General features: G+C 40.6%; 1 protein-coding gene and 1 pseudogene across 2 annotated transcripts in view; one reads left to right on the forward strand and one right to left on the reverse strand.

Moving 5' to 3' along the window:
- The window catches only part of FEZ2 (fasciculation and elongation protein zeta 2), a 44,238-nt gene extending 33,190 nt beyond the window's left edge, over positions 1-11,048 (reverse strand). For both annotated transcript variants that reach the window (XM_066266894.1, XM_066266893.1), the window contains exons 1-2: positions 10,762-11,048; positions 1,930-2,038 (exon numbers count right to left, since the gene is read on the reverse strand). In XM_066266894.1, coding sequence (XP_066122991.1) covers positions 1,930-2,038; positions 10,762-11,015 — 363 coding nt within the window. In that variant the 5' untranslated portion in view covers positions 11,016-11,048. The remainder of the gene's footprint in view (positions 1-1,929; positions 2,039-10,761) is intronic.
- Positions 11,049-17,752: 6,704 nt separating this feature from the next.
- Positions 17,753-18,912, forward strand: LOC136329815 (GTPase NRas pseudogene; annotated as a pseudogene).
- Positions 18,913-26,985: the final 8,073 nt, after the last annotated feature.

Below are 26,985 nucleotides of genomic sequence, written 5' to 3' on the forward strand. Positions count from 1 at the left end.
GTTCAAAATGATAGCTAGGATCTAAATAAACAAAAGACAGAGCACCAGGTATTGTGTTGCATTCCTTTTCATTACATGGATGCCAGGTCACTCTGCAAAACAGCTTACCGGGATTAGAACAAACATCAAGAATTCTGCATCTACTAGAGTACTGGGCAATAGTCAGACTTGTGTATTTTACTGTAAAATAATAGGCAGCAAGCTTTTCTGAATCACGTATTTAAGAAAATCATTTTCACAAAACATTAACAATACTATTTAAAATGCTGACAGGCCTACTGCATTAAACTCTTGGTGATTACACAAATACACTAATGAAATATAAACCATGCCAAAAGATCTGGTATATGTTTACACTGTTATTTGATGAGGAACTTAAAATAGTCGGGCCCTGAAACTGACATAATTTCTCACCAGCTTTAAACAGCACTGTGAATTTCCCCTTAAAGCAATTCTCTTCCCTGTTCTGTCCCCCTTGCTGTCCTATCACCTGTGCTCACTTTTCTGACTCAGGGCGTCCTCACTTTACAGCATGACAAACATAGCAGCCTCAAACAGTTAGCCAGGAATATGTTAAAAGGCCAAGAATTTTAACTTCTTTTAAAGATTCTCCAGTATTCACAGAAATACATAAGTCTCTGGGCAACAGGTTGTGTCCGGCAAGTTATTAAATTCATCAAAACGTTAATGCTGTTGATACTGCAGGACCCTCAGCTGCATGACAATGTATGGGTCAACTTTCCACATATACCACGGTGGTCCCAGAAGATTAAAATGCAGCTGGAAACCTCTTGTTGCCTAGTGACACTACAGCACACTGCATTGCTCAGTGTTCGTGGTGATGCTGGTATAAACAAACCTACTGCACTGCCAGCTGTATAAAAGTAGAGCACGCACAATTCTGTGATGTTCTTAGCCCCTGATTATGATAATAAACATCTACGATACTGGTTTATGTATTTACTATAGTATACTCTTTATCATTATTTTAGAGCAGTGGTCCCCAACCCCCGGGCCGCGGACCGGTACCAGTCCGTGGGCCATTTGGTACCGGTCCGCAGAGAAAGAATAAATAACTTACATTATTTCCATTTTATTTATATTTAAGTCTGAATGATGTTTTATTTTTTAAAAATGACCAGACTCCTTCTGTTATATCCATCTAAGACTCACTCTTGACATTTGTCTTGGTCACGTGATACATTTATCCGTCCCACCCTAAAGGCCAGTCCATGAAAATATTTTCTGACATTAAACCGGTCCGTGGCCCAAAAAAGATTGGGGACCACTGTTTTAGAGTATATTCTTTCTACTTATAAAAAAAAATGTTTGTTGTAATTCAGTGTGCCAGTTATACATCTCATATACATCTCGTGGTTATGGTGTCTCTTGATTGCATCGTTTTCTCTTACAATTGATTTAATCTTGTGTTGTTTGGTAAAGTAACATGCTGTAAAGAGTTGTAGCCTAGGAATAAGCCATACCATACCACGCAGCATAGCTGTGCAGTAGCCAAACCATAAAGGTTTGTGTAAACGCATTCTACAATGTTCACATAACAAGGAAACATCTTAACGACAAATTTCTCAGAATGTATTCCCATTGCAAAGTGGTGCATGACTATATATTATACCAGCGGCTAGTATTCTGAGCGTTCTCAGATATTAAAATTGTGTTATTTAAGATGGGGGGAAAAAAGGCTGGTCATTGGTGTTCACACACAGGTGATGAAAATTTAGCTAAACAGAAGAGGGAGTGGGGGGGGGAAGAACGGGAGGAATGTGCTAGGAATGGGATCATGGCAATACAGGACCAGTCCAGTGGCTACCAGCTTGGGAATAAGAGGCAACTCCAGAACTCCAGTTAAATAGAAATGCTCCTTTTCAGCTCCAGTATCAGTACCAGTTACTGGTTCAAGTCCTAACTTACCCTTTTTTCTGAGAGGTTCAGAGTAAGCAAGTGCAAGGTCCTGGTACGGGATGACTTCCAGTCCACAGGCATTACGTTTCCGTAGTTATCTGTCAGGGCGTTCCAAATCCTCAATGAGAAGAAAGCTACAGTCAGTGAAATTTATTAAATAAATATCCAGTTCCAAAGTGAACAAAAATGTCAAAGAAAACAAAAAATGTCAAAGAAAAAAGAAAAAAAAGAAGGCCCACTGTTTCTCAGAAAACTTCATCAAAGTAGAGCCCCTAAAAAAGACTATATGAAAATCAGGTAACTGGGCTGACAAGAAGTCCAAGCAAGGTGAAGTGAACTGGGAAACTCTCCCAGGCAGAGAACTGCCACTTCCCACTGGTACCACGTGCCAGGCACTATTCTAAACAACTTACACGGTAACTCAGTTAATTCTTAGAAACCGTATTATGAGAACCCATTGTGATCCCCCTCTTACAGACAAGAAAACGAAAGCACAGGGAAGGTAAGTAATGTTTCCGGAGTCAATGTGGTAGTGTTTTACACTTAATTTTCTTCTACAACTTCCAAACAGACAGACCATTTCATAGAGTGAATAAGCTCTCTAACCAAAGGCTTGTTATCCTTTCTGGAAAAGGGATTCCATTGTAATGTGAGATCAGAGTTTAATATCTAATTTGTAACATAATAGACCGAAGACTAAAACTGATGAAATAAAAGGGGAAAGAAAGGGAGTTCCCGCTATAATGCACACAGGTTCATCCAATGCAGTTACCCCACCGTAGGACCAAGCAGCGTTCTGGGGAGGTAAACAACGCACCTGACTGAAATTCAGGCAACACTGGCTCTAGTCTCCATTCTTCCTCAAACAACGAGCCTTTGACCATGTCCTTTAACCTCTCTATGTATTAGCCTCCCTCCTATAAAATGAGAGGCTTGGACAAGAAACACTGACATTCCTTCTAGCTCTCTTACTCTAAGCGTTAACTTAAATGAGTTGTACTGGAGTGACATCAGAGAAATGGCGCCGTAAGGAGTGATACAGATAAATCTCCCCAAAAATTCAACAAGATCTTCAACCAGAGACAGAAAAACCTATCCTTGGAGCCTCCAGAAGTTCCACACTAAACGCAAAGGCAGAGGCAGCAGCAACCCCATAGCTGGATCATCAGGAACTTTCAGCCACAAATACTATACCCATCAAAGCTATCCTTCAAATATGAAGTAGAAATAAAAACATTCACAGATACAGAAAAGATGAGGGAATTTATCATCAGAAAACCCCACTCCGGTAATTACTAAAGGGGGTTTCCCAACCAGATAAAAAGAATAAAACAAAACAAAACCACAAGTAAAAACTCCACCAAAAACACAATAAAACCAAATTTAAACTGTGACAACAACAAAAAAAGGGGGGGGGAGAGGACGGAGATTAACAGTAGCAAAGGACGATGGAGTGCAAAAGTACTCACAAGACAGTGCACTACAATGAACAGTGTAGGAACCCTTTTCATTACTTAATGGTAAGCACCATTGAAAAAACCACCACAGAAGCACATGATTTAAAAAAGATAGCAACAGAGGAAAGATGTATGGAATACAACCAAACAAAAACAAAAGATAGAAAAATGAAGGAGAAGAATCAAACAAGACACAAAACTTAACAGAAAGCAAGGTATAAAATGGCAATAGGGAACTCACAAGTGTCAATTGGATTAAACTCACCAATAAAAAAGGCAAAGAGTAGCAGAATGAAATAAAAAAGAAAATCCAACTGTATGCTGCCTACAAGAAACTCATCTAAGCAACAAGAATAAAAAAAAATTCAAAGTGAAAGGCTGGAAAACAATACTCCAAGCAAATAACATCCAAAAAAAAGCAGGCGTAGCAATACTCATATCGGATAATGCTGACTACAAGACAGCAAAGTACTCAGAGACAAACATGGTCATTTCATAATGATTAAGGGGACGCCAAATCAAGAAGACATAACAATTCTTAATATATATGCACCAAACCAAGGAGCACCAAAATATATAAGACAGCTACTTATTGACCTTAAAACAAAAACTGACGAAAATACAATCATACTTGGAGACCTCAATACACCGCTGACGGCTCTAGATCAGTCATCAAAGAGAGAATCAATAAAGATATACTGGCCTTAAACAAAACACTAGAGCACCTGGATATGATAGACATCTACAGGACATTTCATCCCAAAGTGACAGAGTATACATTTTTCTTCCGTGTACATGGATCATTCTCAAGAATTGACCATATGTTGGGCCACAAAAACAACATCAGCAAATTCAGAAAAATTGAAGTTGTACCAAGCATATTTTCTGATCACAAAGCCTTGAAACTAGAATTCAACTGCAAAAAAGAGGGAAAAAACCCACAAAAATGTGGAAACTAAACAACATACTTTTTAAAAATGAATGGGTCAAAGAAGAAATAAGTGCAGAGATCAAAAGATATATACAGACAAATGAAAATGACAATTCGACATATCAGAATCTATGGGATGCAGCAAAAGCAGTGATAAGAGGGAAGTTCATATCACTTCAAGCATATATGAACAAACAAGAGAGAGCCCAAGTGAACTACTTAACTTCACACCTTAAGGAACTAGAAAAAGAAGAACAAAGACAACCCAAAACCAGCCGAAGGAAGGAGATAATAAAAATCAGAGCAGAAATAAATGAAATAGAGAACAGAAAAACTATAGAAAAAATTAATAGAACAAAGAGCTGGTTCTTTGAAAAGATCAACAAAATTGACAAACCCTTGGCAAGACTTACCAAGGAAAAAAGAGAAAGAACTCATATAAACAAAATCCAAAATGAAAGAGGAGAAATCACCACGGACATCAGAGATATACAAAGAATTATTGTAGAATACTATGAAAAACTTTATGTCACTAAATTCAACAATCTAGAAGAAATGGATAAATTCCTAGAACAATACAACCTTCCTAGACAGAGTCAAGAAGAAACAGAAAGCCTAAACAGACCAATTGGTAGGGAAGTAATAGAAAAACTATTTAAAACCTCCCCAAAAAGAAAAGTCCAGGCCCAGACGGTTATACTAGTGAATTCTATCAAACATTCAAAGAAGACTTGGTTCCTATTCTACTGAAAGTTTTCCAAAAAATTGAAGAAGAAGCAATACTTCCAAAAACATTTTATGAGGCCAACATAACCCTCATACCAAAACCGGGCAAGGACAGCACAAAAAAAGAAAACTACAGACCAATATCTCTAATGAATATAGATGCTAAAATACTAAACAAAATACTGGCAAATCGAATACAACAACATATTAAAAAAATAATACATCATGATCAAGTGGGATTCATCCCAGAATCTCAAGGATGGTTCAACATACGTAAAATGGTTAACGAAATACACCATATCAACAAAACAAAGAACAAAAACCACATGATCTTATCAATAGATGCAGAAAAGGCATTTGATAAAATACAACACAATTTTATGTTTAAGACTCTCAACAAAATGGGTATAGAAGGAAAATATCTCAACATGATAAAGGCCATATATGATAAACCATCAGCTAACATCATATTAAATGGCACAAAACTGAAGGCTTTCCCCCTTAATTCAGGAACAAGACAGGGTTGTCCGCTCTCTCCACTCTTATTTAATGTGGTGCTAGAGGTTCTAGCCAGAGCAATCAGACAAGACAAAGAAATAAAAGGCATCCATATCAGAAAAGAAGAAGTAAAGGTTATCACTTTTTGCAGATGATATGATCCTATACATCAAAACCCCCAAAGAATCTACAAAAAGACTACTAGAAACAATAAGCCAATACAGTAAGGTCACAGGATATAAAATTAACATACAAAAGTCTATAGCCTTTCTATATGCCAATAATGAAAAACATTTGAGAACAAACTCAAAAAAATAATCCCCTTCACGATTGCAACAAAAAAAATAAAATACCTAGGAAAAAACATAACGAAAAATATAAAGGACTTATATAATGAAAACTACAAACCATTGTTAAGGGAAATTGAAAAAGATACAATGAGATGGAAGAATATTCCTTGCTGTTAGATAGGAAGAATAAATATAATCAAGATGGCCATATTACCCAAAGCAATATACAAATTTAATGCAATTCCCATCAAAATTCCAATGACATTTTTTAAAGAAATGGAACAAAAAATCATCAGATTTATATGGAACTATAAAAAACCCCAAATAGCCAAAACAATCCTAAAGAAAAAGAACGAAGCTGGAGGCATTACAATATCTGACTTCAAACTATATTATAGGGCCACAACAATCAAAACAGCATGGTATTGGCAGAAAAATAGACACTTAGACCAATGGAACAGAATAGAAAGTCCAGAAAAAAAACCACATATATATGGTCAAATAATTTTTGATAAAGAGGCCAACAACACACAATGGAGAAAAGAAAGCCTCTTCAACAAATGGTGCTGGGAAAACTGGAAAGCCACGTGCAAAAGAATGAAACTCGACTACAGTTTGTCCCCTTGTACTAAAATTAATTCAAAATGGATCAAAGACCTAAATATAAGACCTGAAACAATAAAGTACATAGAAGAAGACATAAATTCTAAACTCATGGACCTTGGTTTTAAAGAGCATTTTATGAATTTGACTCCAATGGCAAGAGAAGTGAAGGCAAAATTTAATGAATGGGACTACATCAGACTAAGAAGTTTCTGCTCAGCAAGAGAAACTGACAACAAAATAAACAGACAGCCAACTAAATGGGAAATGATATTTTCAAACAACAGTTCAGATAAGGGCCTAATATCCAAAATATACAAAGAACTCATAAAACTCAACAACAAACAAACAATCCAATAAAAAAATGGGAAAAGGACATGAACAGACACTTCTCTCAGGAAGAAATACAAATGGCCAACAGATATATGAAAAGATGCTCATCTTCATTAGTTATTAGAGAAATGCAAATCAAAACTGCAATGAGATACCACCTCACACCTGTTAGATTAGCTATTATCAACAAGACGGGTAATAGCAAATGTTGGAGAGGCTGTGGAGAAAAAGGAAACCTCATTCACTGTTGGTGGGAATGTAAAGTAGTACAACCATTATGGAAGAAAGTATGGTGGTTCCTCAAAAAACTGAAAATAGAACTACTTTATGACCCAGCAATCTCTCTACTGGGTATATACCCCAAAAACTCAGAAACATTAATACGTAAAGATACATGCAGCCCATGTTCATTGCAGCATTGTTCATAGTGGCCAAGACATGGAAACAACCAAAAAGCCCTTCAATAGAAGACTGGATAAAGAAGATGTGGCACATATACACTATGGAATACTACTCAGTCATAAGAAATGATGACATCGGATCATTTACAGCAAAATGGTGGGATTTTGATAACATTATACGAAGTGAAATAAGTAAATCAGAAAAAACTAAGAACTGCATTATTCCATACATGGGTGGGACATAAAAACGAGACTAAGAGACATTGATAAGAGTGTGGTGGTTAGGGGGGGGGGGGACAAAGAGAACTAGATAGAAGGTGACGGAGGACAATCTGACTTTGGGTGATGGGTATGCAACATAATTGCTTGACAAGATAACCTGGACATGTTTTCTTTGAACATATGTACCCTGATTTATTGATGTCACCCTAGTAAAATTAATTAATTAAATAAATAAATAAAAAGGAGTTCTACTGAGGAAAGTCCCAAAGCACACCAGATAAGGACAGCAAACTCCAATTTCATGACTGACATGCAGGTTTTGGTACAAAGGTATCAAATAAAACCATCACAATAAAACATACATTGTATAAATGACATGAAATTTAACTGAAGTAAGTATAGGTAAATGCAACACATATAAGCTACTTAACAGCTAGAGCTGGTCACCTATGTATCATGAAGAAAAAACACCTTCAAACTTAATAACAGGCTTCTAAAGGTGAATAAGCCATTACACAATTAGGTGAGGTTTATTCACAAGTTTCTGAGCCATTAGGATACAAAAGCAAGACCCTAAGGATGTAGAAACAAGAATGCAAGCTTCAAAATAAAAAGCAACATAGTTGATGGCATGCACTGGAATTTGGTGCTAAAGAGATGAAGCAATGGGGCTACAACTGCCAAAAAAAAAAAATCCCAACATCATGACTGGCTTTGGAATGCATATTAGCCTCAGTGAACATGTAAACCCAAAGACTCGTTTACCCAACAAATCTCCTAAAGGCATGGTTCATTCCTATCACCCCTCTCCGTTGGAATCATCTCCTCTAATGCCAATGTGCTCGGATTGGAGGCAACCCGTCTGGGCTGTTAAATTTGCCGGGTTTCAGGCTCACTCCTCCCTGGGTAAAAGATTTTCAAATACTGAATACCTAACCCGGGTCAGGAACTCCAGTAGGATATTCTAGTAGGTGAGGACAGCCCAGAGTTTTGGGGACTGCTTGTTTACCCCTTCTTCCATGAGGCTGTAATAAAAGGACAAGTGGAGTGGAATACTCCACCTAGAAAAAGTTGACTGTGACTGAATTTGATCTGTCAAGAAAGGGAAGGACAACCAGCAGACCTCTATCTTCACCAGGGTAAGCACAATTGTAGCTGGAAGGAAGAAGGGCCCACTGAAGTGAGAGAGTTCTAGAATTCTCTAGTCAAGACATGAATTGCCTTCACCCTTATCATAAAGTATTACAAGCAATCATAAACCACTGGCAAGACAGCTCTTTCCCAAGGTCAAAGTCCTGCCAATATTGAATCCTACAAGAGACCCTTCTAAACTAAAAACTTAGCAGATAAGTAAAAACCCTGTATTTAACTGAAACAAAAACTGGGACTCAAAGAAGTTAAATAAATTGCCCAAAGGCAAGACAATATTTGAATGAAAGAATTCTCAACTCTCTCTGGTGAAAGGAGCACTTAACAGGCTCTAAGATACATGGAAAGCAGATTTATGCAACAGAAAGATATTGAAAATGGTGACCAGCACCAGCCCTAAAAAGAAAGCAAGATTTCTTATGCGCTCCCATATCAAGCCACAAGCATTACCAACATACCATCAACTAAAAACCATCTTCAAGAGTAACAAGTTTTTTCTTAAGTTTTACATCAACTTAAGATTTAGGCAAAGGCTAAAAATATACAACTTGCCACACAGTACAAGTGAAGCAAAACTATGAAACTTTTGTGTACAAACCACTAATCTGTTTTAAGAAGTTACTCATAATAAACATAATTTTAAAATCTAGAATATGTCCTGAATCTAGTGATTCAGAGTAGATAAATATACGTGTATGTATGTATGTATGTATGTATATGAAATATATACACATACATAATACTACCTTTTTTGGGGGAATACAATTTCAAAAATGTCATATATTGCCACTGAGTGTATGCATATCTGTGTATAAAATCCAATCATAAATTCTTCCCTCTACATCTGAACACTGTACAGAGGTACCAATTAAAAGATACACTCTCCAAACATAGCTGAGCCCAAACCACTACTAAGCCATGTTTACGGGCACCCCTTCCAACCCCCTTTTCTCAAGCTTCCTACCTTATTCCTGATAATTCTGCTTCAAGAGGAAAGGAGACTATCAACCTAGAAGCCCCTTTCTAGGCCCATGGATCTTTCTCTATCTTATGTGAATTCTTCCCTAAATTCTAATCTCTCCATGCCACCAATGTTCTGAAAAGTCACGTCCTCAGTATTTACTCCATTAATTTCACCTGCAGCCTCTCCAGGGGTACCTCTCCCCTGACATTTCAATATGCTGAAATTTTCTCACTCTCACCATTTTTTAACCACTTTTTGGTACATCATACCACCATGGTACATAATCATTTAACCAAATTATAACTGGGATTCAAAGTGGTTAAATAAAGTGACCCTAGGAACTCTATACCTCCTCTCCCGGACTCCCATAAATCCCTGTGAATTCCCTATCACTGCACTTAGAGAATTCTGTAATAACTACCTGTTTATGCACTGGTCTCCCCACCAGATTAGGAGAGTCCAGCTATTAATAACCAAGGCGTTTTTTTTTTGTTTGTTTGTTTTTTGTTTTTTTTGCCTTTAAGGAGGCCTGCACTGTACCTGGGCTCTCAGGTGAACCCAATAAATTCCTGTGGCATAAATGCTGCTTCACCACTGGTCCCTTTGCACGTGCTATCTCCTGGAGCTAGAATGCTAACCCTCACTTCACCTGTCAAGCAAACTCCCACTCACCCATCAGTATCGTTTTTCACATCTTTCCCTATGAAGTCTTTCCTGACTCTTCCCAGCCACACACACCCTTTTAAATCTCCTGAATTTTACAATCTATCCATTACAGCATTTCTCACCTCTAGACAAATATTTGTTCACAAATCTAGCCCCCATTCGAGGTTGTGCCCTAATTGCGAGGGGCGTTCATCCTTGGATTCCCAGTACGAAGCAGCACCTGGCACTTAACAGACACTTAATAAATGCAAGCTGAATGAATAAATGAGTGAATAAACTACACCTGTACCAAAGGAGGAACTGCCTCTCACTACGAGCTCTACAAGTAGATTCCAAACCAGGGTAGGTTTCAAGGCAGGAGGAGGAGGAGAGGGACAGTGGCGGGGGTTAAAGCGTGGGAGCAACGGAGCAGGGGCCGAAACCCCCAGGGAGGGAGACTAGCGGGCAGGGAGGGGCGGGGACTCCGGAGCGAACGGAGACGGAAGGAGGGCGCAGGGAGGAGCCTGCGGCCGGGTCAGTCCGAGTCTGCGGACCGCGAGCCGGCCCACAGGGCGAGGGGCAGGGGAGGCTCCCGCCCGCCCCGGACCGGGCCCGCACTCACTCGTCCCCCTGCAGGAGGCTGCCCTCGGTGATGGGCCGCACGGCCGCCCGCGGGGGCTCGGCGCTCGGACCCGAGGGGCGGAAACACAGGCTCAGCTTCTCCTGCAAGCTGCAGGCTAGCGCCGGAAAGCCGTCGCCCGCCCCGCCCGGCCCTGCCCCGGCCTCGGGGCTCGCGTTACAGTTCTCCTGGTCCTGCAGGCTCCGGGCCGGCTCCTGGAACTCATAGAAATCCTGCCAGTCCCCGTCCGCCGCCATCGCCGCGGGTGCCGCCGCGCGCCCCGCCCCGCTCCGTCCTCGGGCCCCGCCCTCGGAGCCCCGCCCCGGCTGAGGCCCCGCCTCCCGGGTCCGTCCCGGGCCGCTCAGCCTCCGGTGTCCCCTTTTCCTGAATCTTCATGGAATGGACCGTGGGTTCCCGTTAAAAAGAAAACCTTAACTGCGTTGAGACACTTCCTGCAATCTCTTATGATTCAAGAATAGTCTCCCTCTTCGCTTTTCTTAGCAGGAACCTGGCCTAAATGTAGCTAAAATAAAGAGCTTCTTGAAACTTTCGACCTAATGTCAGGTTCTGCACGAAGTCACTTCCCCAGGGTAACCTGCTCTTGAAACTTTCCAACCAGAATAACAGCCAGAATTAGTTGGAAACGCTTTAGTAATATCGAAATTCATTCCACAAATACCTGAGGTCTCCCACGTGCAAAGCTCGTGCTTAGACTTTCTGGAACATACAAAAATGAATATGTAAGTTAATATTTGCAAAGCATTTAGAACCGTGCCTGACAGTAAGTACCATATCAGTACATTATATAAGTAATACATAGCTGCTCCTTACAAGGGGCTTACAATGTGATTGTAGTGGTAAGACCAAGGGAAACCAGGCGCTGGCGGGCTAGCCCAGTTGGTTAGAGCTTCATCCCACAATGCCAAGGCTGCAAGTTTGATCCTTGTCAGGGCATATACAAGAATCAAGCAATGGGCCTGACCTGTGGTGGCGCAGTGGATAAAGCGTCGACCTGGAAATGCTGAGGTCGCCGGTTTGAAACCTGGGCTTGCCTGGTCAAGGCACATATGGGAGTTGATACTTCCAGCTCCTCCCCCTGTCTCTCTCTCCTCTCTCTCTCTCTCTCTCTCTCTCTCTCTCTCTTTCTGTCTTTCTCTCTCCCTCTCTAAAAATGAATAAATAAATAAATAAAATTTAAAAAACCTTTATAATACTGCAGTTAAAAAAAAAAGAATCAAGCAATGAATGCATAAATAAGTGGAACAACAAATCAATATTTCTCTCTCTAAAATTACTGGAAAGTTGGTACTAACCTTGATTGACCATGCTGATATTGTTGTGCACGAGCAACACTGAGTTTGAGACCTCTATCACAGGGGTCCTTGTATATATTTCAAAATCGTTGTCTCCCAGAACCTACCCATCATCCTCATCCTTCATTTTGAATTCTTTCTCTCATTACTAACCAAAATCCTTCAGATCTAACAAGGCCTGAAAACTAATCTATAGTTTATAGAAAGCAGATGTGATGGTGTGGGGCAGGAGAATTAACCGCAGAAGGACACGAAGAAAAGTTCTGAAGAGATGTTATGGAAATACTCTAACTTGATTATGTCAGTGACTATGTAGGTATATGGATTTATCAAACAATAAGCTTAAAACAAGTGCATTATATTGCATGCAAATTATAACTCAATAAAATTCTTTTTTAAAAAAAAGATTTTATTTATCCATTTTTATTGGAGAGAGTGTGAGAGAGGAAAGAGATAGAGAGAACAGGGGGAGGAGCAGGAAGCATCAACTCCCATATGTGCCCTGACCAGGCAAGCCCAGGGTTTTGAACCCGCAACCTCAGCATTCCAGGTTGATGCTTTATCCACTGCGCCACCACAGGTCAGGCAAAATTCTTTTTTAAAAAGTGTGAACTTACTGTCAAAAAAATGGAAACAACCCATGTCTATCACCAGATAAACTGATAAGCAAAATGTGCCACAGACACACAATGGGATATTATTCAGCCCTAAAGAGAAATCAAATTCTGACACATGCTACAATGTGGATGAAAATTGAAGATACTATGCTATGTGGAGCCAGACACATAAAGACAAATACTGTATATGATTCTAGTTATTTGAGGTCCTTAGAGGTGTCAAAATCATACAGATGGAAAGGAGAATGGTGGTTTCCAGACGCTGGGTGGGGTGTTGGGGAGGGAAATAGGAGTGTTTCATGAATACAGAGTTTCTGTTTGGGATGAGAAAAGAATTCTGCAGATAGGTAGTGGTGTGGTTGCACATAATGTGAATGTATGTAATGCCATAGTACACTTGAAAATTGTTAAAATAGTAATTTTTAAGCAATGTGTATTTAACCACAATTTTTCTAAACAAGCACGACTTTAATGAATCATTAGAACTGACCTGTAGAGATGCACCCTGCTTATTTACTACCATCTGATCTCCTGAAAAGTAGATTCAAATTAGACATTTAAAATTAGTTCATATGCTGTAGGTAGTAATTGTTGATGCATTAATGTGTTAGTTATCTCTCTTATTTTACTATATCTTATACTATAATCATACAAATTAACTAGAAAGTAATTTAATATAATAGACTGTGGCCATTTGAAGACTTGAGCTTAAGGGTCTAATATTGAAGAGAAGAAATTCAATAGAGATGGGAAACCTCTAGCCCATACAGGGGAAAAAAGATGAATAAAAGAGATGAAGAAAACAGTAAGTCTACTTCTTATTGAATTGGGGGAGGAATGAGTTAAAAACTAAGAAAGCTCTATTGAGGCCCTGGCCAGCTAGCTCAGTGGATAGAGCATGAGCTCAGCATGTGGATGCCCCAGGTTCGATCCCTGTCAGGCAGGGCACACAGGAGAAGTGACCATCTGCTTCTCTCCTCCTCCCTCTCCCCCTTCTCTCTCTCTTCCCCTTCCACAGTCACTGGCTCAATTGGTTCCAGTGTCACCCTCGGTGCTGAAAATAGCTCAGTTGATTGGAACATCAGCCCCAGATAAGGGTTGCCAGGTGGATCCCAGTCCAGGCACATGCAGGAGTCTGCCTCACTATCTCCCCTCCTCTCACTTAATAAATAAATAAATAAATAAATAAATAAATAAATAAATAGCTATACTGAGCACACAGACAAGCTGTCAGAAGGTGACACGGAGGAAGACTGAAAGGGCTCATTCAGGGGACCCTGTGGCATAAATAGAGGTTCTGTCAGGTGTACAAAAAGAAACACATGCAGACAAGTCAGAGGAGTCTGTCATGGAAGAGAAACCAGGAGGTGTGGATCGTATTTGGGTGAGATGAGTGGATTCTGTAAAGGACTGTACTTTTTGTCTGATCCACGTTGCACATTTAATGTTTCTCATATGCATTACATTCTATTTTCTGATATGTTTATTAATATAAACTTCTTACAAGGATATCCGTCTCAAATTTTCCACAGTCTCAAGAGTATTAGGACTCAAGTACTACAGCCGCCAGCAGCACTGCACAGAATCAGCCAGGCTCCCCAGTTATGCACTGATGAGGGGGTTGTAAGAACAAATGTTAAAACTGAAGTGTCCTGCTCCTTTCGTACTTTATTTCTTCAGGTCTTTGTTTCTCCTTTGTTTTTCTCCCTCTAAAGTTTTGTTGCCAGAGGTGTTAAAAATTTCTCCTGCTGTCTTTAGAGAGGAACATTTCATTGTAAATGGGGTTAAATGAGGTGAGACTTAAGGGTGGGCATGTCTATTCTACACATATAATGTTTTTTTGTTTTGTTTTTTTTTCAGCGACAGAGAGAGAGGGATAGATAGGGACAGATAGACAGGAACGGAGAGAGATGAGAAGCATCAATTATCAGTTTTTCGTTGTGACACCTTAGTTGTTCATTGATTGCTTTCTCATAGGTGCCTTGACCGTGGGCCTTCAGTCAACCAAGTAACCCCTTCCTCGAGCCAGCGACCTTGGATCCAAGCTAGTGAGCTTTTTGCTCAAGCCAGATGAGCCCGTGCTCAAGCTGGCAACCTCAGGGTCTTGAACCCGGGTCTTCCATTTCCCAGTCCCACGCTCTATCCACTGCGCCACCACCTGGTCAGACTACACATATAATATTTTAAAGCTATAAGTTTAACAGGGTTTTCCTTTCTGGAAAAGAATGGTCAAAATGTCTTGACATTAAAAGAGCTGCATTATTATTGCTGCATTAAAATAGCCTCATCAAAATATTACAGATTTTGCATGACCAGGCGGTGGCGCAGTGGATAGAGCTTCGGACTGGGATGCAGAAGATCCAGGTTCGAGACCCCAAGGTCGCCAGCTTGAGCGCGGGTTCATCTGGTTTGAGCAAAAGCTCACCAGCTTGGACCTAGGGTCGCTGGCTCAAGCAAGGGGTTACTCAGTCTGCTGAAGGCCCACGGTCAAGGCACATATGACAAAGCAATCAATGAACAACTAAGGTGTCGCAACGAAAAACTGATGATTGATGCTTCTCATCTCTCTTCGTTGCTGTCTGTCTGTCCCTGTCTATCCCTCTCTCTGACTCTCTCTGTCCCTATAAAAAAAAATTACAGATCTAAATAAATAAACCACAAATCAAGTATGGGTTGGATTTACAAAAGCAAAACAATGTGGTCTATTAAGATAATTGTCTACTAATTTAAGCAAACACCCACATAATTATTCAGTTTTCTGATTGATTTGACCAGGGTAAACACAAAAGCAAGCGAATTATTTCTAATCTGATGTTAGAGGGTCAAAACTATGTGTTTTGGGAATTGGTGTTCCTTTTTTCTTTAAGAAATATTATTTTTATTCCATGTTGTAGAGAAAGAGTAACTTTGTAACTCTGAAGGACTGACTTGCCCTTTGAAAGACTGGGTTAGCATATATCCTGAGTGTCACTAGAATGGGAGTTCTGGCTTGGTCATCCCACCGCTGTGAGCCTGGACCTGCAGGCACTGCTGCTGCCTACACTCCGCCGATCAGGGCCGGAGAGGGAAGGCCTGCTGAGAGCCGTATCTGCCTGGAGGGCCCGCTAGCCCCAGCCTCAGCCTACTCTTCCTGTTACAGACTGAATTATGTTCCCCCAAAATATGTCAAAGGCCCAACTCCTAGTACCTCTGAATAGGGCTGTATGTGGAGATAAGGTCTATAAAGATGTAATTAAGTTACAATGAGAGAGTTGGGAGGAGGACCCTAATCCAATAGGACTGGTGTCCTAATGAGAGAAACTCTGAGACAGCAGGGGCATGCCCACACAGCGAGGCCACAGGGAGACGGCAGCCATCTGCAAACCAAGGAGGGAGCCTTGAGAAACCAACCCTGGTGACAGACTCCAGAGCTGAGGAAATAAATGTCTGTTGTGATGGCAGCCCTAGCAAAGTAAGCCCCCCCCCGAAGCCATCCTAGTGGTTTCCGGGGATCCCCATGGGCACCTCACTTGAGTTCAGAACAGCTGTGATTCTCTCCTTTCTTCTGGCTTCCTTGGCAGCCCTGGGTATTGGTCTCTCCTAGGAATAATAGTAACAGGATGTTCAATGGGTGCCTTACTTCATGAAGAGCAGAACCAGACCTGTCCCCGTCCCCCATTCCTCATCTACAAGAGCGGAAACTAAATATTGTAAAAAAAAAAAAGGGATTAGAGTCATCAAGATGCAGAGCTGCCAGCCATAATGAGAGGGGTCAAGGTGCTCCCAGCTCATGCCAGAGGAGAGGGTTTCCCAAAAACCAAAGAATGGGTAGTTTGTATGAAGGAAAGCACTGTCTTGTTCTCCAGCAGGGTGGTTAGAGATATAGGATCCAGACCCAAAGCCACCATGGGCCCAGAGTGGAACACCATGAGAGAGTTCCTGGGAGAGCTTGATGCACAGTCCTGGAGTTTAGGGCTTCTGTGAACTTACAAACCGGGGTTTCCTCTAGCCTGGAGCATTCTGGAGGTGGGGGCTGGAGGTGCTGCCCATGATGACAGAGCCAAGAGAGAGATGCACAGGAGGGAGCAGCCCACACTCACACCGTTTGTTGGACAAGGGTTATGGTTTTTTTTCCTATGGCCCAAGTGGACACCCCAGAGGTCATCTTGACTCAGGTCATCTTGAAAAGGGTCCCACCAAAATATGTTAGCAGGATTGATGAGGAGACTTCAGCCTAGAAGGAAGAAGGCTACAGAGCACGGCGATGTGTGATGGAGACAGAGTGAAAGAGCAAGCCAGCCCCTTCCCCTGCTGGTCCCAGCTCAGCCCTGAGTGGGGACGGGAGACATTTTGACATGACTGTAAGACAAAAGTTGTTATTTACATCGAGTCAGGCTTCTTTAGACCAGAAAATGAGACTTTTCTGATTTCTGTAAGAGACTGAAAACCCACAGAATCTGTACAAGATGCCAGCCTGAAGTGAGAGGAGAAACGAGGCAGAGGGTGTTTCAAGTAAAAAGACTTTTCCTTATTGTACTCCACCCAACTCAACCCATTCAATATTTCAGCACCATGATACTCAACAACTTTAGCTCTAACCACCTGAGACAGACACCCTGCCAGCCTCCATTCTCATCTCTCCTACCTGGTTCCCACTCCCTGCCACCCATACACAAAGCCCTCCCATTTTCTTTCACCACAATAAACATGTCCCAATAAATATCAACTTATGCATCTATGAATGCGTAAGGAATTTGCTAGTCTAATACAATCAAACTCAACCTCAACTGAGATCATCTGGCATCCCTACAGCGGTAATTAATCTACATCTAAGCCACCAAATAAAGACAATATCAAGTAGAAATAGGTATGAAAGTGCAGATGAGGACCATGTGAATAGGAAGTCCTCCAAAATTCCAGGCGGTAGACAGGATGCAATGCAGTTGATTAAGTGGGCCACAGATTAAGGGAAAACCCATCAAATCTTGGTCTGTGGAGGCTCCAATGTCTCCAACATTTTTCCCGGTGGTGGTTCTAAATCTTTCCATAGTGAAGGCACCAGAGCTCGAGGTCCTTGCTGGTGTTATGACTGAGTACAACCTGGTGGTGGTTGAAGTAGGTGGTGTTGGGAAAAGTGTCCTGACAACCCAGCTAATCCAGAACCACTCTGTAGATAAATATGATCCCACCATAGAGAATTCTACTGAAAACTGGTGGTTACAGATGGTGAAATCTGCCTGTTGGACATACTGGATTCAGCTGGACAAAAGGAGTACAATGCCATGAGAGTCGATACATAAGGACAGGTGAATCCTTCTTCTGTGTATTTGCCGTCAATAATAGCGAGTCATTTGCAGATGTTAACCTTCTGCAAGAGAACAGAGTAAGCAAGTAAAGAATGCTATGATGCTAGTAGGAAATAAGTGTGATTTGCCAACAAGGGCAGTTGGCACAAAACAAGCCCACAAACTGGCCAAGAGTAATGGGATTCCACTCACTGAAATGTCAGCCAAGACCAGACAGGGTGTTGAAGATGCCTTTTACAGTGTGTCCGCAAAGTCATGGTGCACTTTTGACCGGTCACAGGAAAGCAACAAAAGACAATAGAAATGTGAGATCTGCACCAAATAAAAGGAAAACTCTCCCAGTTTCATACCTATTCAGTGCAGTTTGATGTGGGCTCATGCACAGATTTTTTAGGGCTCCTTAGGTAGCTATCCCGTATAGCCTCTACAGACTCGTCACTGACTGATGGCCTACCAGAACGGGGTTTCTCCACCAAACTGCCGGTTTCCTTCAACTGCTTATCCCACTGAGTAATGTTATTCCTATGTGGTGGCACTTCGTTATAAATGCACCGATATTCATGTTGCACTTTACTTTGGTCACGGATTCGAATTTAGCGAGCCACAGAACACACTGTACTTTCCTCTGTACCATCCACATCTCGACTGGCATGGCCGTGGGCTGCTCCGCTGTATACACAGTGTTACATCATCATCTGCGCATGCGCACATGCTGGCACATCATCCTACAGAAACTGGGAGGGTTTTCCTTTTATTTGGTGCAGATTTCACATTTCTATCGTCTTTTGTTGCTTTCCTGTGACCGGTCAAAAGTGCACCATGACTTTACGGACATACTGTATATACAAGTACAAAAATATGTCAGCGCTGAATGAAAAACTCTACAGCAGTGATGATGGAATTCGAGGCTGCATGGGATTGCCTTGCATGGTGATATAACAAGATACTTGTAAAAGTTCAAGTATCAGGAAAGAGCCATTATCAAGCTAAACTGACACCCTCAAACCTGACTTCCCAGGAGAAGGATTCCTGTTGTCGTTTTCAGTCTCCCAAAGAAGCTCCTGCTACTTCCCAGGCTCTCAGTACACCAGTAGAGTATTCTCTGGTAGAGAAGTTCTCAGAATAATGACCTCCTCACTTGGTTGTCTGACCAGAGAAATGAACCTCTCTTGTCAATCCTCAGGATTTTTCCACCCTGTGTTCTCCTGCAACACACCCAAACATACCTCCCTCCACCCCCAGTTTGTCATCTGAAAAGCAGTTCATGCTCTGAAACAGAGAACCAAACTGTAGTCATGAGATTCTATAGAAAACAATCCTTGAGCTTTAAAGTAGCAACTGCTGGTGATGTTTTTTCAACTGTTGAAATTGGAACTATGTTGGTTTTTGGAGAAATGTCAAAGTATTGTTTTGCTGAGACTTTAAAAAAAAAAACCCACCAAATCTGTGGTCCCATCATAAAAGAATGATGGGTGGAGGATATTCAGTACTGGAAATCGAGACTGAAGACACCAGTTCTGTGGGATAAAGGAAGTCTGAGAGAAAGTGCAGTTCAGGCGAAGGTGACAAGGTTAGCTTTTGCTGTGAGGGGCTGTGATTCGGGTCAGCACATGCATCCATCAGTCCTCCCTCAAAGTTTACCGCTTTGGTATTTGACAAGTAAGGGTCATTTCTTCTTTGCTGAATATTTGGCTTGATGCTAATATATCATCATTCTATACATGTCAAAACATTTTTTAATTATTCGTTTCCTCTGCTTTGTTATTTCAGTTTGCTTTGTCACAAGCCTAAACTCTCCAGCCCTGTGGACACACTCATGAAAAATATTAATAGAAAGGGGAAAAGAACAGGTCAGAAGATTCTAAAGCCCCTTGCTCCTGATGAAATGTCATTCCTTCATTCAGTAACATCTTTCACTAATGGGATAAAAACAGCCAAAACTTAAGAAGCTGCAGAGACTATTTCCTCTGTCATTAGCACCTGAGAAATGTTTTAGTTACAGAGAACTGAAAAATGTCTCTCCAATTCTCCTAGTAAAATACATAGAGAAACAATAGCACATGAAAAGATTTTTGTATCCAAAGAAAGGAGAGATTATAATAAGCCTTTATTATTATGGGTAATGTCCTACCTATGAGCGATTTATAAAGGGGAACATGTTTCTATTAATTGTTTTTGAAAATCGATTTGTTTCTAAGTTTGTTCTCCATCTAAAAGTGATACTAAAATGGTCTCCTATAAGCAAAGGGTGATATAATCTAAAGCCTTGGCTTTTAATACTCCCTGAAGCAGGCATTGATTTTATATGAGTTTAATAATAAATGTTAAGTGACCCTGGAAGCAGAGACTCATTCCCAATGTCTAAATTAAATAAACAATATTTAGTCCTTTGAAAGTAAAATCTTTAATTGAAGACCTGCTATGAGGAAATATAGCAGGTACATCTTCCAAACATGTCAGAAAGGTAAAGAAGGGTTATCAAATGACTAACTGCATTGACATATTTATTTTATTTGCATGGTGATGGTTATAATGCATCAAATTATTTTTTAAATGCTTTTTAAAAAACTTACTTGCGGAATAAAATAATAATATTTTCATTTATAACCTTGCAATTTTTAAATAGATTTTGAAGTTCTTTGAATCACAAAAAGTTCTCTCATGGTTGGTAATTATATTATCACATTGCTTGTTTTGACAATTTGCAGATAACTGGTTTTAAAATAAAGGATGGATAAGCACACTGCTAGATGCTGTGTATGATTTAAATTCATGCATTCACTCATTCAGCTCAACCACAACCTTTAAATATTATTCCTTACCCAAACTTTCTACATTTCTTTGAATTTTTTATTCTAATTATATCCTTTCTTACCTACAATTATTTTAACTACTTCCTACTCTCTCGTCTATTTCTCCATTCTTTCATTCTCCTCACTTGTTCCTGATGACTCTCTCCACCTTACAAACTCATGGGATTTGGATTCAAGCCATACCTGTGTTTAGAATAGACTTTTCCCAATGACTCCATTATTTTCATTGTCATTCAGAAAGACATTTGGAACTCTCTTGTACAAGTACTCTTTTCCAGCTAATCCAAGCCTGATCCTAAAGTATAAATAAACCACCACATCCCCCCCTACCTTCATCTTACTGTGATCAGGCTGAATAGAGCCTAGCCAACCAACTCTAACAGAATGGGTACAGTGGGCCTTCAACTAGACCTGCCACTGGAATTAGGTCAGCCTGGGAAAGGGGGATGAGAGGCTTGGGGCACACGCCCTGTTGCCGATGTTGAGGCTGCATCCAAGTTATCATCAGAACAAAGTATTCGCTAACAGTAATGGACTCTAGAGCTCTATAGGGACCGATATCAGATTAACTGGGCTCTTTGTCTGCACAGTTGTACAAAGCATAGAGACCAGGGATCCAGGGTCAGATAAGACCTAAAGACTCAGTCAGGAACAAAAAGGGTTAAGTTTAGAGTAGTCTTCTGGCAAATAGCCTCTCTGGATCACGACTGGTCTCAGAAAATGAGGAAAGATTGAGTGTGCCTGCCTGCGGGATCTGGTGCAGAGGTGGAATAACCAAGAAGCTAAAGATGCTTAAGTCCCAGCTGCCCTCATTTGCCCCAGATGCTCACAAGACTGTGAGAGAGAACCTAGCAAACTGACCAGAGAGTGTGGTCAGCTCACGGAATAGTAAGCAACAGCCACTCCACAAAACACTTGCATTGCTCTAACACCTTAGAGCTCATCTAAGACACTTGAGAAGTTTTTTCCCCCCAAATTTGATGATAATCTAACACATTTACTTGACAGGATTACTCATAAGTCATGAACCAGAAACTTGTCTAAACTATCAATAATAAAGAAAATACTTTGATAAACTATGTTAGAGGAAAGATTAAAATTCTATTGTCTATGGGAAATGATGCTGTAAATCTGCAGCCTGATAAAGAGGTATCTTAATAGTAACAGCCAAAACATAAGGGAAAGGTGTTATAGAGAAATATTAGAAAGTTAATTTAAAACAGTATGTTGTTTTTCTGGATTTTATAATGTTTTTACACTTGCCAAATTTTTTGAAATCCATTAATTATAAATGGTTTTCTCATTCTAAGTAAAAAACGATTGATTTTCTTGATTCTCTATTTTTCTAGCATTTCGCACACTTATTTGACCCACTCCTCAACTCAGAATTTATTGAACAGCTATTATCAACTATAAATATGAGATGGAAGCTTCATTCATTTTATATAGATTCTAAATCCAATTCTGATGCTTTAAAAAGTCTTGACATTCTTGGTCCTGGCTGGTTTGCTCAGTGGTAGAGCATCGGCCTGGCGTGCGGGAGTCCCGGGTTGATTCCCGGCCAGGGCACACAGGAGAAGCGTCCATCTGCTTCTCCACCCCTCCCCCTCTCCTTCCTCTCTGTCTCTCTCTTCCCCTCCTGCAGCCAAGGCTCCATTGGAGCAAAGTTGGCCCTGGCGCTGAGGATGGCTCTATGGCCTTTGCCTCAGGTGCTAGAATGGCTCTGGTTGCAATAGAGCAACACCCCAGATGGGCAGAGCATCGCCCCCTGGTGGGCATGCCAGGTGGATCCGGGTCAGGCACATGTGGGAGTCTGTCTGACTGCCTCCCGTTTCCAACTTCAGGAAAAAAAAAAAATCTTGACATTCTTATATCATCTATATTCCTCTTCCCAATTATATTTGCATTAAAAAATGTTAAGAGTAACAATAACTTAAAAGTAAAGAAGAATATGAACTCCTACAATTTGCTTTGAACAATGTATACAGAGGGTGAAATGGGGCATTTTATTTCTTCTGTGAAAAATGAAATGATGGGTACATAGCACTAAGGGATGTACTTAAAAGAGGGGCAGGGATATGGCTAGGGCAGCATGTGGGGGAAGAGCTGGCGCTTTCTCAAAGAACAGGGACACTGGCAGAAGAGACATTTATGAACAATAGAAGTCTGACAGCTTCCACCTGTGATAATGAACAGACTGTCACGGGCTGAGGCAATCAGCGATGTCTCGGGCAAGACCTTGGCCTGCCTCATGATTGCTCTCCACTTCACCTCTAAGACAAAATGCAGTTAATATGCAGTCGCAGAAACTGTCCTCAGACCGAAAGATGGTGAACTGGACTCCATGAGAAAGAGAAATGAGGCAAAAATGACCCTGGTCACAGCCACCCCACCTAACAACAATAACTAACGTCCAAACTGAACAATCTTGAGAGGTTCAAGTTTATCAGCATTCCTAACTTCCACAAAAGTAAGTAATCAAAATTGGGCAGTTCATCAATCACTCTTACCAAATCACCTCCTTCTGCAACCCTGAGACTAGAGCAAGAGTCTACAGCTTTTACAACTTTTGTAAATAGGGTTTCACTAGAACACAACCATTTGTTTACACATTATCTTGACCACTGCACACCCTGGACTAAGGGGTTAGAGCCGAGAGGCTACAACTACACTGAGGAAGTAGCTGTATTTGATCCTGAGAAACATGGAATCCCGGACACCCTGTCCAGCATCCCATTTATTATGGGCCCATAGTACAATCTCCAGGAGAGAAATGGAGTAAAACAGATTATTAGAAAGTTATGCTTTCATAATTTAACAAAAGTCTTCAGGAAAGGGCTAGGAAGAAAATAGGTTGGGTTTTTCCTTTTGCATACCAGCTACTGCTGTTTGCTACAGAAATTTTCTGGGGCCCAACTACTATTCATTGCTCAAAGTAAAAGCTACTCTCTCCAAAGTAAAAGAAAAGATAGATCAATGGTTTTCTGATCTTGGGATGGAAAAATAATTTTGAAGCATAAAAGCAAAAGAAAAAGAACTGATAGAGAAGAAAAATGACTCATCCTCCAGTAAAATATAAAGTAGAAAGCATATATAAAATTTTATCAATTATAGATTCATATCCATTCAACATATAAACACATCAGAGAAGGGCATTCCCTAAAAATGCTGAGCATAATTTGGGGTGTGAGGCAGGTCCCCGAGAAAAAGTCTCTGTGTATTAGTTAAAAACCATTTCCAAGGCAGAGGACCCAGAATACAGAGATGAGGGAAGAGGCTGCTCCACCAGGAGGAAGATCAGACTGCTGGGACTAGAGGTCCGAGCTTTGGGCCAGGACTGCTCATCTCACAACGGTAGCCAGAGGACAGCAGCTTCCTGGACCACCTCCCACTGGCATTGTGGGCGGGGCCCCCTGGCTCTGCGGGGAGCATCTCACCCACACTGACGTGCCCTTCCGCCACGCTGGATAGCCCTGTGCTATACAGATAAGAAGAATGAAGAAGGAAAAGCACTATAACCATTCAAGAATCCATGAATTTCTAATTTTATTACCTGTTATCCCCACAGATAATAGGTTAGAATAATATTTTACAAAGGAAATTTTAAAACCTTAATTAGGTCTTTAAAATCCAATCCCAGGGCAGATATCATATCATAAGTAATAGAACTGATTTAATGTTTAAAAAATTAATGTCTTCATGTTATAAAACACCATGTACAGAATTAAAAAGCAAATGATAAATTGGAATTATAGTTGAAACATAAATAAGAGACAAAAGAAGAAAGTCCTTAAGATATAAAGCTCTTTTACAAATCAGTGGAAAAATGGAGAAAGCCCTGAAATCAGTGAAGACCATGAACAATCAAATGGCTAATAAGTAAATTAAAAGTTCAGCCTCAAGAATAAAAATGGAAATACAAATTAAAATGAGATATTTGGTGCCTATAAAATTGGAAGATAATTTCTAAATGTTAATATTAAACATATTCTGTATAGTGAAGGTTAAAAGAAAGAGGTATTTTCTAATACTCGGAGACTGAGTATAAATTGGCACAAAATTTCTGGGGAGCAATCTGACAATATATATTCTATCAGTAAATGTCCAGTCACACATTTTAGGCTGGGGAAATTTAATACAAGGATTTATAAGAAAATTATTAGGAGGAAATGGAGGCACCAAAGGGGAAGATGATGCTACCCAGAGGTGAGTCATTACAGGAAACTAATGCTACCCTTGGGCTGGAAAAGCAAAAGGCAGAAGGTGGTGTTACCCAGAGCAGACAAGCGCCACCACAGACTCTGAGCAGATAGCCAGGAGACCACACAGTGCCATTGATGTTTCTGGGCGGGCTGCTGCTGGAGCCTATAACTGCCTACAGTTGGCTTCCCTGACTGCTGATGGAGCCAGAAGCAGGAAAAAAAAAAAGTGACTTCTAGCCAACAGGTAAAGGAGTCTGGGAAATCTAGCTTATAGGCTCCTAGCCTCCAGAGGAGAGTAGAAAAGGGCAAGTATGGGTCTCAGAGCCAAAGTATAAAACTTCAGCACATGCATTAATACCATAAAAATATTTGTACTGTCTATTTCAACAATTTTCCTATAAAAGTTTAAGGAAATAAACAGCAAAGCCTGAAAAAGATTTATGTACAAGGACACCTGTAATGGTGTCATATTCAGCTATGTTTGCCATGTCTGGTGTTTTTCCCCTTCTGGCCCCTTTGTGGTTGGGTGAAACCTTGCAACTAGATTTGACCAGTGAGTTCAGAAGGGGCCATGTGTCACTTTCAGGATGCATTTAATTACCAACATGAATCTCGCCAGTTATCTTTTCCCCCTGGCACAATGACCAAGGACATTTGAGATGGTGCTGCTCTGTTACACTTGGTCCCTTCGTGACTGTGGTGTGCTAACCCCATACATGAGTGAAAAATAAATCTCTGTTATTTTAAGCCACTGAGATTTAAGAGTTGTTTGTCAAAACAACATAAACTAGAAAAATCTGACTTGCACACACTGAATGACTTATGAGAGCAGAGACTTACAAACAACCAAAGTGTTCAATTATATGAGAAAGTGAAATAAATTACTATACATCCATACTACAGAATATATGTATGGTTGCCAGTGAAAAGTACTTTTTGAAGAATATTGAATGAGATGGGGAAATCTTCACCATAGAAAAAGTAAATGGGAAAATAGAACATAAAACAATATACAGGGTGAAGCAAACATAGGTTTACAGTTGTTCATATGGAAAATAATACAATAATTAATAAACAATACAAGAATAAATTTGTTTTGCATGCGCACAACTATATATATATATATCAAGATTCATACATGAAAGTATATAGAAATTGCTTTTTGTAGTAAGAGCTCAGTGAGGGCTTTTCGCTCAGTGATGCTGCGGCACCCATTGGGCACCCACCCAGTTGGTCCTGTGAGGTTGCACGTTACAGGCAGGGATGTGGGAAGTGCACTGACTCATGCTTACACTCTGGCTTGCCCCGCAGACTGTGGCTTATACTGCAGATGCCACAGCTGCTGTCTTGAATCTAGCCTTCCCAGCAGCTGACACATGAATCAGGTGGTACAACCTGGAAGTTGGGGGAGTAATGCCCTGCAGAGCAAACTCCGATTAATTGGAAATGGAATCCAGAGAATAATTTTTCTCCCTACAGCCCTGGAATAAAGATGCCATAGCTGTATACCATCTTTCTGAAGACATCCTGCAAGAATGAGTAATCTACAGCTCTTGTCACCAAGCTGTGGCCAGCTTCATAACCCACTCTCTTTCCTCCTTTGCCTCCTCCTGCTGCATGAAATGGTACTTATCCCCAATAAAGTATTGTGAGGTTTAGCCTCAGGCAGTTTTCTAAGGACTGGGTCTCTACGTCCACAGAAACCTCATGATTCCACATATAAGAGCGATGCTTCTACAGTAGCTCACATGTTCCTGTCCCTATCTACCCAGTGGTGGAATTCAAATAATTTAACAACTGCCCTAATGACCATTTTAAGTACAAAATAATCATATACCATACAGTAGTTTATTATTCTATGCACTTAATACTTAAATAAGAACAATAAAAGAGGTACACAAAACTAGATTATGTTATAAGAGTTTTAAAATAGTAACAGAAAAGTATTCACTAATATCTGATAAAAACAATAAAAACTGTTATTTAAGATATTTCCA

This window comes from Saccopteryx bilineata, chromosome 3, assembly GCF_036850765.1.
Source record: "Saccopteryx bilineata isolate mSacBil1 chromosome 3, mSacBil1_pri_phased_curated, whole genome shotgun sequence".
NCBI lineage: Eukaryota > Metazoa > Chordata > Mammalia > Chiroptera > Emballonuridae > Saccopteryx > Saccopteryx bilineata.